The 17,604-nt window shown below is 38.7% G+C and overlaps 1 protein-coding gene across 6 annotated transcripts in view; it reads left to right on the top strand.

The window, feature by feature from the left end:
• KCNMB2 (potassium calcium-activated channel subfamily M regulatory beta subunit 2) overlaps window positions 1-17,604 on the top strand; it is a 228,884-nt gene that overhangs the window by 198,956 nt on the left and 12,324 nt on the right. For 5 of the 6 annotated variants that reach the window (XM_035728295.1, XM_035728309.1, XM_027585536.2 and 2 more), the window contains 2 exons: window positions 8,502-8,672; window positions 11,070-11,265. In XM_035728295.1, coding sequence (XP_035584188.1) covers window positions 8,502-8,672; window positions 11,070-11,265 — 367 coding nt within the window. Of the gene's footprint in view, window positions 1-8,501; window positions 8,673-11,069; window positions 11,266-14,535; window positions 14,613-17,604 lie in introns of all 6 variants that reach the window. The other variant, XM_027585537.2, reaches the window with a different exon arrangement.

Below are 17,604 nucleotides of genomic sequence, written 5' to 3' on the forward strand. Positions count from 1 at the left end.
CTGGTATTTCCATTATGAGGATATTTTAAATTTATGGTTCTATTTTTTAATAATTTAGAACTGTTTAGATTTTCTACTTATTTCTGAATCAATTTCAATAAGCTATATATTTGTAAGAATTTGCTGTATATTTCAATAAATTATGTATTTCAGAGTTTTCAATGTCTTGCTATAAAGTTGCTTTAAATATCCTCTATTATCTTTCTAATCCATGCTGTATGTATCTATGGTTTTTTAATTCTTAATATTTTTTTGGCCCTTCTCTATTTTATTCTTGATCAGTCTTGTCAGAGATTTGTCTATATCATTAGTCTTTTCAAAAAATTAATTTTGAATTCATTGATCCTTTAATATAACTTATCTTCTATTACTTATTATTTCCCTCTTATATTTTCTTTTAATATATTCTCTTAATCTTTTTATAACTCCCTAAGTTAGATGCCTAGCGTATTAATTTTCAGGTCCCTTTATTATCTAATTCAGGCATTTAATATTATACATTTCTAACTATGTATTGGTTTAGTCACATCCCATTGGTCACTCTACAGTGTTTTTATTAAGTCCTGAATAGATCCTAAATTATCACATTTTATTCTATGACCCATGAGTTCTTTGGAACTTGATTTTTATTTCCATATATAGAGCCATTCTAGTTATTTTGTTGTTGTTGTTACTTATTCTTATAACATTATTGCAATAGAGCCAAATCATGTGGTCAACATAAAGGTAATACTTCTCAAAGGTGCTTTAGGTTATAAGGATACCTTAACTTATCTAAATGATTCACATGATTTTCTCTTTCCTTCTATATTTTTCACTAAGGACTCTTTATCAATTCCAATGTGCTAGTAGATCAGGTAAAAAATAAATAAGAATTGAAAATTAAGATATCACTGGGAAATTGTGTGATCTGGTAAGTTAAAGGCAGGACTAAAAAGAAATAACTCCTACTTTTGTTTCTATAATTTTGCTCTCATCTTTTGTCTATTATTCATAAAATAATCTTACAAGACTTCCTGGGAAGTCCTGTGGATTAATAAGTTCACAATAACATTAGGTTCATGGACAAAACCTTTCGAATTAATGACTATATTAAATCTGACTGTCATTTGTTCCCAAATTCAAAGCACATTTCACCCAATGGAATGTATACTTTAAAAGATTGGAAACAGAATAATAATTCAATTAATCAAACTGGACTGCATAAAAATGCACCTCCTAGCTCAAGGGGAAAAAAACGTGAAATCTGGAACTAATAGAAGAGGACATACATATGAAGAAGCACATCTCAAAAAGTCTTTGGAAGTCTTTCATGGACAAAAGGCAGAACAATGGCTGTTTTAATCGATGCCACTCCCAGTCTGCCACGTGAGATAGCGGGTTTAGAGTTCCTGGAACAGAAATATATAGCAACTCTGCTCATTTCAGCTCAGGTGGCACTCAGCAATCCACTGCCCCACAGAATCACCCCCATAGGATCTAACAGAAGACACCTTCCCTTGAAATCTAGAAATGAGAGCTAGTAGTGCCCGGAAAGCTTGAAGTTTTTCTGGAAAGAATATTAAATTTGTTGGTGGTAGAATCCAATGGGCACTGATAGGAGAAAAAAAAAAAAAGCCAGGAGCCTGTTCTAGCCATGGTTCTCTGGTTCATTCAGTTTCAACTGACCATTTAGCCTCCTTATGCTGGCTACCTCACAACCTAAACATATTGTAGTCATTTCTAGCCCACATAAAAGGAACATATGTTGTAACCGTAATACATGCAAGAGACTGAGCCTGCAAAGATGAATGTGGTCTGGCTCTAATTCTTAAGCAGCTCAGTATTCATTAGGCCAAAATGATGTAAATATAAATATTCAGTATGTTAATTATTATGTATGGGAGTTTCTGAAGCATCTCCCCCAAGTAACTTCAGATATACAGAATTCTTTGCTTTTATTCATATCCTCTCTATTTCTCTTTTCCACACCCTCCCCAGGTCCTCTCATAGCTCTGGACCTATCTTCCTGCCCTCTGTGTTCTAGCACTCTTGGTATCTTTTGTTTCTCTGAGGATAGTCTCATTAAAACCCACAGTGTTACTTATTCTGGACACAAGTGATGCTTGGATCTAAATTTTCATCTCCTCTGCCACTCCTTTGTTTCCATTCCTTTTTATCGAACACCTGAAACATGGGGAGAGTTTCAGAATCAGCCTCTCCCTACCTCCAGACATAAACTTTTTTAAACAACCAGCCACACTAACATGAGGGATCTTTCTAAAATACAAATGTAATTATACCATTTCATTCCTTAAATTCTTTTAATGGTTCTTCTAACTTCAGAAGACACACAAGATTCCTTACCTCTGGCCCCTGCGTATGTAACCAGCTTGCTGCCCGCCTCCCCCGCCCACCAGATCCTAGAATCCAACCACACTCAACTATTAATCTCACACATTCTGCCTGGATACCCTTCTCTTTCTCAATTGTTTGCTCATCAAAAACTCACTTCAGTCTGTTATAGGAGACTTAATCATTGCTGCTGAAATCAAGTTATGGCCTTCATTGGCACACTTCTACACCACCTTCCTGATTATAAAGCATAGCCCTGGGACAGTTTACTACCACCAATCTGTTGAATGCCCAGTTCACGGAATACCCAACACAGTGATAGTCAATTTGCCTGAAGCCACTATACAAAAAAAAAAAAAAAAAAAGCCAATTATTTCAATGAATTTCTCAAATTTAGCTATGTGCCAGAAACTCAATATGATAATTGTAACCCTACATAGTTCTATGGGTTAGCACATTGCCAAACTGCACATTATGCACAGTTCAACTTCTTCAACTTTCCCACAGCAGAGGTTCCCACCATTCTTACCCAGACCCCTCCTGTTGTAATAGCAGGACCAGAGCAGAGACAAATTGAACATTTTTTAAGATGATGTTATAAGGACCAAAAAAAAAAACAAAAAAGACTTTTCAAATGAAACTTCACAGAATCTTCAAAAAGCTGTTAAAATTCCTGTCCAAAATTAATTACCATAACCTTATGAATAGTTAAAAGAAACAAATTTTGGTTAATTGATAAAATTGACAAATCTATCAAATTAGTCAGTATGAAATTTGCCATAAGAATCTCAAGGATGCTAAAATGTTAGGAAAACAGCAAATGATTCTAAAAAAGTTTTGAAAAAAATTGGTATAAACTGAGATTCTCCCAAATGAAACACTAAATTTTTGTTATAACTATTGGAAGAATATATTTGCACACATAGTCAAGAAAGATATATCTATGAATGTATTCATAAGAATATATTTAAAAAGTGACTCAGTCTCCCTAGGAAGGTTAGCTTTGAAAAAAAGTCAAATCTTACAATGCTGCTAAAAAGAATATATTCATAAGAAAAATTTACTTTTTGATTGAATGTGTTCTTACAATATCCATAACAAAAAGGTATGCATATTCATTTACTATACTTAAGACAATACTCCTTCAAATAAGTCTGTGTTAAGTGTGTAAATGTAATAAAGTAGGCAAACTATTCATTTAGGAAAGTGATCCTTCAGCAAATTGGCTCTTGGTGAATTAGCTATTCAGTAACTGATCCTTTGGCAAATGGCCCCAGAACATTGACTTGCTTCCTTTTTCTTCTCTCAAATCAATTTCATTGGTCTCTCACCCAGCTCCCTTAGGACATGTCTTACTCATTTTGTATCCCCAGAACTCAGCATGATGTGTTTCATCTTATGAGGATTTTAAAATATTGACAAATAAACAAATGAATTAATAAATACCTTTTACCCTGCCTTAACCTTGAATATTTTTTTTTCCCAGCAGGCTAACTACCAGGGGAATCTTGAATTAATAAATAACCCTTACCCTGCCTTAATCTGAATATTTTTTTCCCAGCAGGCTAATTACCAGGGGAATCCGAATTTAAATAGGGAAGACTAAGGAGAAAAATCTTACACACTTTACTCTTTCTAGCCATGTTTGTTATCACATAATCTCATAAATAATTGGTTTATGAACTATAAACCGAGTCCTAATATCAAACTTTAAGAAGCTATCCAGATATGGAGTTTGAAATGAAATTGTATTGTGCCAAATTTGCTTGGGAAAAAAAGCTTTATTGGACAATTGAAAATCCGTTTCCATGCAAGATATTTTGTTATACTTGGATTTGCCTTGTAGATTTATTATCAGACTTTTGTTGGATTTGGCTTGTACATTTATTAATAACTCCCATTCACCAAAAAGATTTGGACAGAATGCTTCCTGTACATGTAGTAAAGACTGTACATATCTACTATTTGTTGCTGTCACCATCTATAAATGTTGACTTATATCCACCATATTGATTCATAGTTCACCAGGAAGCCAGGACTGCCTCAACAGAGCTCAAACATACTGCTTTTCTGGAACATACCAAGGCTAGATCTGCATCAAACTTACAAATCCAAATTCATGCTCTTTACTTATGGTTGGACATCTCCCATATTCAAAACCAAATTTATAGCCATGCCTCAAACTTTTCCTCCTGAGACCTCTACTTCATTGAACCATACTGGCCTTCATTCCCTTATGTCTTTCCCTGCCCCCTTTCAGGTAGATTCATAGAGAATAAATGCAAAGAACCAAAGAGAGATAAAATACCAGCTGTGTTAGTAGTGGCACAGTAACTCCCAAAGTACAAGCTTTCCTAGTATAAAGCCTGAAATATAGCACTGAAGACAGCTTGGCATGAAAGGGCCCACCTAACTAACCATTAGCCTCAGGCTGTGAATACTGCCTTCCCCAACTGGGGCTTACTACCTGGAGAAAGGAAGGCCAAGGCATACCAGGCCTGAACAAAGCCAAGTCCAAAAGGATTTTTTAAAAATTGTGCCATACATGAATGATGATATTCAAACTCACCCAAAAGATAGACCTGGCCCCTTGACTGTCAGGCTCTAGCCCATCTCACCAATCAAATTATTCACTCCTCCACCTGAGCTTAGGACACTATGCTTGTGAGGGAAAGGACGTACAAAGGCACCATCAGCCTCTCCCTTCTTAGCCAGAGCAGCAAAAGTCCTTTCTTGGAAACCCTGTAGAGTAAGGACATAAGAATCCCGGTTTTAACACTTTCTACCATTTCCCCAGTGATCCAAGGCAAGTACTTGGGCATAAATTTAAACTACATCCTTCTGACTTCCTCATCATCCTCTACATTCTATCAATCACCAAACCCTAAACTTTTATCTCCACATATTTCTCCATATATCCCTTTCTCTCCATCTATCCCTTTCTCTCCATCTATCCTACCTCAATCCTATATCCAGGTCTCATCATCCTCTGCCAACACTACAGTAAAAATTTCCTAATCCTTTCTGATTTGTCTTGCTCCATTTCTAATCTAATCTCCACACTGCAGCCAGAGTGATCATTCTGAAACTCAGTTCTGATTATGTCACTCTGACAGCTTTCTGTTAACTACAGGATAAAAGCCAGCTCTTTAGAATGACTTCCAAAATCCTTCATGACCTACCACTTTTCCAAACTCATCTGTCCCATTTCCCTGGCCCCACACTCATCCCAGTAATATGAAAATGTCTGTAGTTTCTGACGGTCACCAAACAGTTGCAAATCTTCATCCCTTTGTTCATGTGATTCCTTCTGTCTGAAATCCCCTTGAGTCCCTGACTCATTTGGTTAACTTTGATTCAATCTTGAAGATTCTGCTTAAGGCATTACCTCCAGGAAGCCTTCCCTAACCTTAATGCCTCATTGCTTCCTGTCCTGCTCTCTCAGGCTAGAGGAAAATTACTCCTCTTTTGTACTCACTCTGTGAATTGCTCCATCATTGAATTCACTACCCTATGTGGATATTTATTTTCATGTCTGTCTTGGGCAGGGGCCATATCCCCAGGAACTAGAGGCTATCAGAAAACAAGATAAGTGTGTGGACTTAAACTGAGCTCTTTGTTCTCCCAAATCATTCATTCCTTAATTTATCCATAAATTCAAAAATAATTTATTGATGAATTTCATGGGTATGGCCCACCCTACTCATCCACTTTATTTTTTCTGAGTAATATTCTGATTTCCTTGATAACCTTTTGGCCTGTGTGGAAACCAATCATTTTCCTTCTTCTCTACCATTTCAGAGCATACGAAGAACATTTGTTAACCATTTCCAAACTGTGATTTGTTTTTAAATTGTGATGTGGAGTGACAGCCTAATCCTCTGGAACTGTGAGACTGCTGCTTTCCTTTGCTGGCTTCCATCTGCGGGAAAGGCAAATCTCAGAGGCAACCATCAGAATTAAATACATTTTGATAAATAATAAACTAGTACCATCACATTACAACAGCTCTTTGAAGTCACTCAGAGACTGAGCCCGTCTCTTCCTGCCTACTACTGGCTTTGGCAGCTAATGGGCACAGATTTTTTTTTTAATTCAAGTTAATAAGGAGTCAAGTTTAAAGAGCTTTGATATAAATCTTACATTTTCCAAAGGAAATCTCAGGAAACAAATGGAAAAACTAGCGGGTTGGTGGTGGCCAGTCTATGGAAGTCAAAAACAGAGCAGAGCATCTAGTTTGGAGGAACTGGGCTTGGGAGCTGGAGAATAGTGGAAGATACAGACTCTCAGGACTTCCGGCATTGAAGATAATGAGCAGAGAGAGTGAGAAGAGGGGGGAGGTAGGAAGAACATGACCACAGAAAGATGGCTTCTATTTAGCTATGATTCTCCTACTACAATGGGCCCACCCTTCAAGGAAACAGTAGATTTGTATAAACTACCTCATGAAGAGAACTTTAAATAACAATAAGCTAATTGGTTAATTTTACACTCTAATAATTAGATTAATAAATACCCTAAAACCTTTTGGAAATAAATATTAAGTCCATACATGTTCTCACACTTCTACAGGGAATCAAAATATCTAACAACCAGCCCAGAATGAACTAGCCAACCAGAATGGCATGCAAACCATAAATATCAGTAAGGCCATCCTGGAGCACAAAGCAAAATAGAAGCCCTACATATACACACAATTGTACAAATAGCAGGCATCTCTTCTCTCCCCTGCCAAGTTCCTTTCTGGATTTTACTCTGGTTTCTTTTCCAAGCAACAAGAATGACTAGTGATAAAAATTTTAAAGGAAAATCTGGTTATTCTTGTGTATATTGGCTTCTTGCCTAAAGCTAAAAAAAAAAAGGCATAAGAGTTTCTTCCTCCATTTTCAGCTTTATTTGTCTTTCTCTCTGTTCCCAGGCCCTAAATAAGGCCAGCAACTCCCCTACTCCTGAACCCCTGTACTCCAAAGCTCCCTTCTCAAAATAGAAACTAAAGGAGCCTGAGCTGCTCCTTCCCTGGTCATCTGTTTTACCAAATCCCACACTTCTCACTTATCTCTCCAAGCATCCAGCACCCCAGCAACTTCTTCTTTTCTGTCTTCTCCAGATCTTGTTTCAGATCCAGTCTTCCACTCAAAAGCTTTCTACAGTATTCATTTCCCTGCCATTCTGTCGTTTAGAAATTCTTTGGAAGATTGTAGCAATTTTAGGATATTTTGATGCTCCTGTCATGGAGCTATAGCCCCCCACCCCATTTTCCGAATGGGAGCACTTGTTAAATGCTTCATGTCAGTCATTCTCCTGGATAATTTACTTAGGTCATCTCATTTAACCATTACTATGCAATTAAACATTATTCCCACTTTGCAGGAAACTGGGAATCAGAAAGACTGAGGAGCTTGCATTGATCACACAGGTAGTAAGTGGGGAAATCGGGTTTTGAACTCAGGAGCCAGTTTGGTCCAATCTCATGTTCTTTCTTACCCTGAGTTTCTGCTCTAAAATCAAAAAACAAAAGTACTAATAAAACTATCCAAAGTTATGGAGTCTGGCCCTGACTGGCATTTTTCAAAACTCAATCAAGTGTTTAAACCTATAAAAAAAAAAAAGACTGGGTCACCACTCCACATTTTCACATTGCTTATAAATCTCAAGTCAACAGAGCCCTAAGCAACCTTAAGCTTGAGAAAAATATTAACCAAAATAACTTCTGTCTATTACTACTGAAGGGAAATAAGGTATTAAGTTGATAGATTTCTGATGTCTACTGCCATTTATTTGAATTAATGCTCCATTAGGTATTCAGAGAGCATAAAAAGATCAATGATGACCAGCTGGAGGTTAAATGGCAAATCCAAAGCAGTATTTTAAGAGTTGAAGGGAGTGCTTTCTTTCTTTAGATTTAAGAGAAGGAAAAAGTATTTCCAATTAGACATGGGCCCCAAGTAAAGAAGGGTGACTTTTTCTGCTCAAGGTTGGTGCATACACGTGTGTGTTGGGAGGCAACTGTCAGTCACATGCTGGGATCTGATTGCATTCAGGTAGGTTTGGAGGGCTCCTCTAGGCCTCTCTACCCTTGGAAGGCATGGGCAGAGACTTACCCACTCTTTAGGGGTGTGCTCATTAACTGTGAACTTCATGTAAGACTGTATTATTTTCAACCTCAGAAATATTTACCAAAAAATCAGGGACCATGACCTCCTGGACAAAAGGAAAACTGTCACAGCACTGAAGGCAGGAGAGGACCGGGCCATTCTCCTGGGACTGGCCATGATGGTCTGCTCCATCATGATGTACTTTCTGCTGGGAATCACACTCCTGCGCTCATACATGCAGAGGTAATGCCATTGGGTTGTTGGGACACGGTCATTGGTCTTCCCCTTCTCCTTCCTCTCCCATAGCTTATCTGCCCCAAGGTCCTCTTCCTCACCTTCTTTCCCAATAAGTACTTTGAACAGTTCCTGGCATGTAATATTTTTAATAATGTTATCCAATAATAACGATAAGAATAGTTCTGTGTATAGGCTGCCTACTATGTGCAGGGACTTTCCAGACATGACTTGCTTAATGCTCATGAATACTTTATAAGGGAAGTTCAGTACGAATACACTCATTGCAAAAATGGCCAAACTGAGGCTCAAGATAGTTATAATTTGCCTGATATCACACGACGATAGCATATGGCAGAGATAAGAGTCAAACCCACATCCCACTCATTCCAGAGTCCCTCTTCTTGCCTCTTCCCACCTTTGTTCCCCACCATTGTTCCTTTTCTAGCCCACGCCCCTCTTCATCACCCCACACCTCGGTGGTTCTCAACTGCACATTTATATTTTCTGAGAAACTTTAAAAAACACTGATGCCCAGCACCCCCACCATCGCCCCCAGAAGGTCAGATTTAATGGTCTGTAGTGGGACCCAGTTACCAGTATCTTTCAAAGTTCCCCCCAGTGATCCTAATGTGCTGTCAAGGCTGAGAAACACTGCTATGCATCAACTTTTAACAATAACAGAGTCTGAACCCTTTTCATTTTAATATTTGCCCCAGGTTTACTGAATAGATAGGCAGGCCATTAAATACTGAAACAGCAAGTGTACTTCCCCCTGAGCAAACCGCATGATAAATCCCCACAGCCTCTCTAGCTAACTGTTGTCCATAAATTGGACACTTTGAGCACAGGGCAGCCTGGCATTGCTGTAACTAATGGGGAAAGTCTCACAGTGGCTCAGCTTAAAGAAACGAGGCCCTTTCCAATGAAAAATTGAGATTTCGCTCTGAAAGAGAATCAAGCGATTTTGTGGCATTCATTTCTCCGCCTAAATTAATACTTTCGTTTTAGAAGCAAAATGTAGCAGAAATACAGTAATTTGCTAAAATTAAGTCATCATCTTCCCCGTTTGTGGCTGCTCCGCGCTGTGTCTCTGATGTCTTCAGCTGTGCTTCTTCTCAGGGAAAGCGCTGACGCCTCAGGCCTGAGTGTTCACTCATCCCCAAACCGCCTTCAGATCTTCACACCTGCTTAGAACCATCTGAGACTTTTTTCCCCTTTGTATAAGCAAAATCTGACCATCCATGCCCTAGGAAAATACAACTTGCCACACCGGAGGGGGCAAGGGCTAATATCCTGGCCTGGCATGAAGTCGGACATGAAAAGGGAAGTCAACACATGTCCAGCCAACGGAGCGGGTATTAATCTGCAAAGAAAATGTGCTGTTTTCTGATCATTCTGGTAATCAGCTTATACCCAGAAGTAAAACCTTGATTGCCAGTGTGTCACTTCTTAATCACAAATATTATCCTTGATCATAAAATTATAAGTATTTTGGAGTGAAAACTAACCAATGGGCAGCTGGAGGGTTTTTTTTTCCTTTTTTTGATCTTTCTAATAGAGTTTCCTAGGGCACTGACATGAACCCATTATCTCCATAGAAGGGTCTCTTTGCCACTGTTTTCAAAGGGAGGCAACACAAAGCCATGGAATGAGCCTGGGTCTTCGAGAAATACAGGAGTGGGTAGAATGACTGTTTCCATCACTTACTAGCTGTGTGCCCTTACCTGTTTCCTGATTTCTCTGACCTTCACCTTTTAAAAAAGTTAATACCACCTTACAGAGTTTTGGCAATGTATATAAAGCACCAAGTAGGGTGAAGACAGATGCCACAAGTGATTGCTTTTGGTACAATAAAAGGGTGGAGTTATCTTTTCTCCCTTATTAGAAAGACTGTAAAGAAATAGATTACAGTCCTCCTGTCTATCAAGTTATATGTCAAGTGCCCCCAGCCCTTTGCCATCTTCCCTTCCCTTTCTCCCTTACACCTTCACTGCCTACAAACTGGGCAGACATAACAAGTGAGGCCTGGTGTGTGGCAGGAAGCTGCTTACAAGGTAGAACTCAGGGTGAATACAGGTTGTGATATAAAAGATGCCTTATGCTTACCAGCAAATGTGAGAAGGAAGTCAAAACCTAACTTAAACCAAGCACTGTATATTATAGTATGTCTGACAGAAGTCCCTGGAAACGTTTTCAAGTGCCAGGCAAAGTTTATTCATGTTTATATTGCAGTTGGCCTAAAGCTACTCTATTCAAAGGCATAAACTTTAACAAACAGATTGTATGATAGATCTGGAAAAGATTCTTCAGGTTTAAGGAGTCAACAGATGATCCCCTCTGATGACACCTTCCTCGTTCTTAGTATCCAGGCCTGTGTTTGTTCCCTCTCCCCTTTCTCTGTAGCGTGTGGACCAAGGAGTCTCAATGCACCTTGGTGAATGCGTCCATCACAGAAACATTTAATTGCTCCTTCAGCTGTGGTCCGGACTGCTGGAAGCTCTCTCAGTACCCCTGCCTCCAGGTGTACGTTAACCTGACTTCTTCCGGTGAAAAGCTCCTTCTCTACCACACCGAAGAGACCATGAAAATCAATCAGAAGGTAAGAGCGTGGCGCACACACACCGCATTTCGGTCACCACCCACAGAGTTCTCACGCGAAGCCTATCTCCCTCTGAAGTTCCCCTGTGCCAGCATTTCAAAGGAAAATGGGGAGCAGGCCCTGCCTCATCCCTTCACAGAACTATTTGACTCTTGCCTGGGAGACATTTATTTTCTGTGCATGTTGCAGACAAATCATTCCCCCATTTTGTGGTAGTGCAGATTTACTCTTTACTTTCATCTAGAAGAGTAAACATCCTATCATTTATACACAAATAGACTGAGTCTTTCAAAGCAAATGTGCAGCTTAGTCTAAGTCATACAAGCCAGAAAAAAAAAAAAAAAAAAAAAACAGGTATTCGTCATATACCTGGGAGCACCGGAGTAAAACGGTATTTTCCTTTCCCACAGTCATTGTCACTTTGTGCTGTGGCCATGGGGATGTAACTTAATCTCTCTGAGCTTCAACTTCCTTTTCTCTAACATCTTTGCAAGGCCGTTTTGAGGATCAGGGCTGTGTACGTAAAGTACGGAGCAGACCACAGTGCCTGCACAGGGGAGCCCTTCAATCCATAGTCAGAGTGTGTGTGTCTGTGTTTCTTTCTTTTTATATATTGTGTTCATAGAGGTTGAATTTTCCAGCACTGATATATTCAAATGTGTGGGGTAGATGCTCAACAAATGTGTATTGTATGAAAGCTCTACATAACACTTGCATCTATAAGGTCTGAGATCACCAGTAAAGTGTCAACAGAACCCACCTGCCATTATCAATTTTAAGTTAAATATATTGAGCTTTGGATTTATGGTAGCAATTTAGATATGCCAAGAGAAGCTGATGCTACTCTCCAGTAGGACAGTTGGCCCTCCTTTCTAGGATACAACCTCATGAACCCCACTCTTTCTTGTAAAATCTTATTTTCATCACAATTATCAGCACCTAAATGATACATATTATATGTATTGGGAAAAAATGCAGTGGTTTGTAAATTAGATGCTAGAACATAGGATTTGCTTTGTGATATATTGGCACAAAGTAAGAAAATCCACCTTGCCTTTTGGTCACAGTAACTTTAAAAAAATCCTTGCAGGTATCTCTCAGGACTGAACATAATGAATATTTCAGAGACCATCTTTTGAAAATGTCTGCTCTGATTTCCTTTGGTTTGTGGCAGCCACAAATAATACCAAACCTAACCCTGTTCTGCAAATATATAAAGCTTAGCTCTCCCACAAGTGTTTGTTTTTCAAGATCTTCCCGCAAGTCAGATCTTTAAATCAAAGCTGACCTGTAATGGTGAATGCCTATAAAACTCTCAGATCTCTGTGGAACTGGAAATTGGCCAAAGGTGAAGAGGCATCCAAAAGTAGGACAAATTTCCATTTCCTCATTTTGACATTTTATCACTACAGCCCTGTGAATGCATTATTTAGGCTATAAACAGGGAGTGAACCAACCATAGGAAGGCTCAGTTAAAAATTTAGGACCTGTATCTGTCTGCTTGTCAGCATGATACTAGTTCATCATTTGGTTTATTTGCCCCATTACCTTGCTTTTATCCATGAAGTATAACACACATAGTGAAACACGCAAGAAATGAAAGAGTGTGCAGCTCAAGCAGTTATAATAGAGACCACCACGAGGGTAAAGAAGTAAAACATTTCCTGTACCACAAAAATATCCCTCATGCCCCCTTCCAATAACTATAGGCTCTGTCCCATGCCAGAGATAACTATCCTGACAATACAGCAATTACTTTTTTTTGTATTTTTCTTTGTAGTGTCATCACCTAAGCATATATCCTTAAACATTATCTTTTAGTTTTGTCTGGTTTTTAAATATTATATAAATGGAATTACACAGAATATTTCCCTTTGTGTCTGGCTTCTTTCACGTAACATTTACATTTGCTAGAGCCCTTCCACTTGGTATTAGCACATTCATTTTCATTACTGTATCATGTCCCATTGTATGAATGTGCCAATTCATTTATTCATTTTACTGTTGATGGACATTTTGAGTCATGTACATTTTGGGGCTACTGCAAATAATTGTGCCATGAATATTCTTGTATATGTCTCTTGGTGCACAAGCATTTCTGTTGGGTATAAACCTGGGAATGAAATATCTAGATCACAGGGTACACCTATCTGAGAAAGTTTAGTAGATAATACCAAATAGTTTTCCAAATTCCCACCAACCCTGAAGATAAGAGAGTTTTTATTGTTTCAAATCCTTACCAACACTTGGTATCACCTATAATTTTAATTTTAGCTAATGTAGTGATATCTCCTTGGGATTCTGATGACTAATGTTGCCAACTGCCTTTTCATTTATTTATTGGCCATTTGGATATCTCTTTTGTACAATCTCTGTTCCAGTCCCTTGTCCATTTTTCTATCAGATTGTTTCTTCTTCATATTCATTGTAGGAATTTTTATATCTAGATATGAGCCTCTGTTGGTTATATGTGTTGCAAATATCTTCTCTCATTCTGTGGCCTTTTCACTCCCTTAATGATGTCTTTGAATGAAAGAACTTTCTAATTTTAATATAGTCAAATTTTGTCAATCTGTTTTTGCTGTTGTGGAGGTGGAGGTGGTGGTGGTTGTTTTAATGTTTGGGTTTAGGAGAGGGGGATTTTTTTGTTGTTGATTTTTTGGGGGTTTTTTGTTTGGTTGGTTGGTTTTTGGGTTTTGGGTTTTTTGTTCGGTTGGTTGGTTGGTTTTTCTGGCATTTTGTTGTCCTGTTTAAAAAGTCTTTACCTGTCCTGAGTTCACAAAGTTGCTCTCCTAAATTATCTTCTAGAAACATTATTATTCCTCCTTCCATGTTTAGAGTACGATCTCCTTTCACATTTAGAGTACATTTAGAGTACATTTACAGTGGAACTGATTTTTATGCAGGAGTCTAGTTTCTGGGTTTCTTTTTTTCTCATGTGGACAGCCATTTGCCCAAGTCCGCTTATGAAAAGACCACCCTTTCCTCACTAGATTATTTTTATAATCCCATCCCCCCCCCTTTTTTTTCTTGGAAGTTATCTGTTGTATTACCATTCCTTTAGGGTTTAGCCGAGAGATCACAACTTGCAATCTTGACTATTTAAGGACATTAAAACATCTTCACTCCTACTTATTATCTTCCCAACTTACATATTATTGCCATTTTATCCAATAGATACTCTAAATTCATGCAGACATTATTACTTGAAGGATACATCTACTGAACATAAAATTCTAACTTGGCTTGTACTTTGTTTCTGCACCTCAGATACATTCCATTATCTTCTGGCGAGCTTTATTACTATTTAGAAATCGGCTCTCAGTCTACTTTCTGCGTCTTGGAAGGTAATCTTGGTTTATTTTAAAGATCATTTGATTTTGTTTTCCACGGTTTAACTGTTATGTGGCAGAGTATACATTTATTTTTATTTGCCTACTTAGCGTTCCCAGGGCTTCCTTCGCTGTTCCTTGATGTTCTTCATCAATTTTGGAAAGTTCTCAGTCAGTATTTGGACAAATAATGATCTCTGCTCCGATTCACTTCTGTTTCTCCTTTTTGCACTCCAATTGGCCATATGCCAAGCTTTCTCTTTGGATCTCCTGTGTACTTATTCTCCCTCTTTTTAATTTCTCTGTGCTTCATTCTGCATTCTAACCTATCTTCTAATTTGTAATTCATTCCTCAGCTCTGACAAATCTACTGTTAAAAACCCCCCCCATTGCACTCTTAACTTCTCGTACTGTATTTTTCATTTTGAGAATATCCACTGGAGTCTGTTTTGCCATTTCTGGTTTTCTGAAATAGCCTCATTTTTGTCTCTTAAGTCCTTCAACATAAAAAGTAAAATTATAGTTATTTTAAAGTTTATCTTGAGGACTTCAATATCCAAGGCTGCTATATACCTATGCTATTTGATTTTCTTCTTCTGTTCATTTTCATGTTTGTCTTGTAATGTCTGGTTATTTTTTATTAGGTATTGTATTTGCAAAATCATTTATAAAAATAATTTTAATCCTAGGCTGAGGTCATCATGTCATCTTTTCCAAAAAGTATTTCCATTTGCTTCTGCCAGGTTCCTGAATGTATGAGCCATATGTGATCACTTCATTCTGACTTCATAAACTTGAGATATACAAGTCTGAACTTAAGTCCCTTTGAGGATCTGTCTACTTCAGGTTGCCATTATTACTAGGATGCAGTCCTTAGGGTCCCAACACAAAGTGAATGGGGGGGTCATAAGGCTCCCTATCTGATAGGCCCTCAATCATGGTTCCTGCCCCCAGCTCTGCAAGGTTGTCCAAAATGCCATTCAGTTTTCTAGACTCTTAGCCCCCTTCTAGAATCAGCATATACTCCCAAGGAAAAGGTGGCACCAAAGGTGGCTCACCTTCCTGGCCCCACAGTTCTTCATACCTGGATAGCTGTCCTCTGTCTTTAATCAGAAATATATGTAGTAAATCAATCAGAGAAAGATAGTTATCATGTGGTTTCACTCATATGTGGAATATAAGAAACAGGCAGAGGACCGCAGGGAAAAGGAGGGAAAACTGAATGGGAAGTCATCAGAGAGGCAGACGAACCATGAGAGACTCTTAACTATAGGAAACAAACTGAGGGTTGTTGGAGGGGAGGTAGGTGGGGGGATGGTGTAACTGGGTGATGGGCATTAAGGAGAGCACATGATGCAATGAGTACAGGGTGTTATATACAACTGACAGACTGTTGAATGCTACATCTAAAACAAGGAATGTACTACAGCTTGGCTAATTGAATTTAAATTTTAAAAAATAAAAAATAAAAGAAAGAAATATATATATTAAAAATACAGTTACTTTTACATCTGAAGGTCATTAAAGCACAGTCTTCATGCAACATGAGGAATATTCAGGATATTCCTGAGGAAAACATAAAAATAATCTCTATGTGGATCCCTCCTTCCTGTTACCCTCCTCCCAGCTCACTAAAAATAAACAGTCTTCCCCAGAGTTACCAGGAAATGGGCAGAGTTTTACTGAGATACATAAGGCATTACTGACCAAGTCTGATCTGAGAAAACAGGAGGCAAAAGAAACAGTCAAGCTGTCTGTATCTTTGTAGAAAATATCCAAAAGAATTTTACTTTTAATTTTTCACACTCTCTCATATACTCTTTCTTTTTTAACCTTTAAACCCAGTGCCCAGCCTCTTGTCAACATTACAACTGGAGCTGCTTAAGCTGATAAGGGGGCATGCTCTTGTAGAGCAATCGGCTGAGTGTTGCAGGGAGCTGCAAGTGGGCTCAAGGGCCCCTGCCTCTCAGGGCCGCAAGGATTATGATTCCTCCATCAGAGGAATCATAAACAGTGGCTGAGTATTAATTCACTATGGTTGTTAAATTCTTCAATGCTGATCTCCCTTGGTAGTTTAAAACCTATTCTGCCTACCAGGGATTCTCAAAACATGACTATCTGGTCTGAGAGTGTATTTAAAATGAAGTTTGGTATAAGACAAGAAAATATATCCATTAAAGGGGTTCTGAACACAATTCCAATGTGTGTGGGGCAGGAAGAGGGGGTGTTTCTCACACCATCAAGCTGGGTGTCCTACAATTCAACTCAAATCTGATACTATCTACCCAGAGATAGCATTAGACTGTATATGTTAAGAGGTCTGTCCCACAAGACTACCCCCACCTGGAGTTGAGATACCAGTCTTATCAGAGCTTATCAGAGTTTCCAGCAGCCCCCTCCTTAAGTTCTATTAATTTGCTAGAGTCGCTCACAGACTCAGAGACACATTTTGCTTATTAGAGTCCCAGCTTATTTTAAAATGGTACAACTCAGGAACAGCCAGATGGAAGAGCCATATAGGGCTAAATACAGGGAGGAGCACAGAGCCCCCTCCAAGCACGCCACTCTCTCCAGGTCTCCCTGCACTCTCCAACCTGGAAGCTCTCCTAACCCTGTCCTATCAGTCTTTATGGAAGCTACATTATATAGGCATGAGTGATTAAACCATTAGTCATTGCAAGTGATTCCATCTCCATCCCTTCCCCCAGGAGGTCAGGGGATTAAGACTGAGAGTTCTAACCCTCTAATCACCTGGGGGGGGGGGGGGCGGCGGGTTTCCAGGCAGCCAGCCCCATCCTTAAGTGTGGTCCCAAAGTAACCTTAACCTAACAAAAGACACCTTTATAGCTCTTTTATCACTTAGGAAATTTCAAGGGTTTTAGGACCTCTGTTCCAGAAACAGGGACAAAGGACAAATATCACATCAATTCTTCGGTATGTGGGATAGTACTATATTCTATTTTATTCTATTCTATTTTATAGATAATTGTCATGGGGAAGATAGCTA

The sequence above is a fragment of the Zalophus californianus genome, chromosome 1, assembly GCF_009762305.2.
Source record: "Zalophus californianus isolate mZalCal1 chromosome 1, mZalCal1.pri.v2, whole genome shotgun sequence".
Classification (NCBI taxonomy): domain Eukaryota; kingdom Metazoa; phylum Chordata; class Mammalia; order Carnivora; family Otariidae; genus Zalophus; species Zalophus californianus.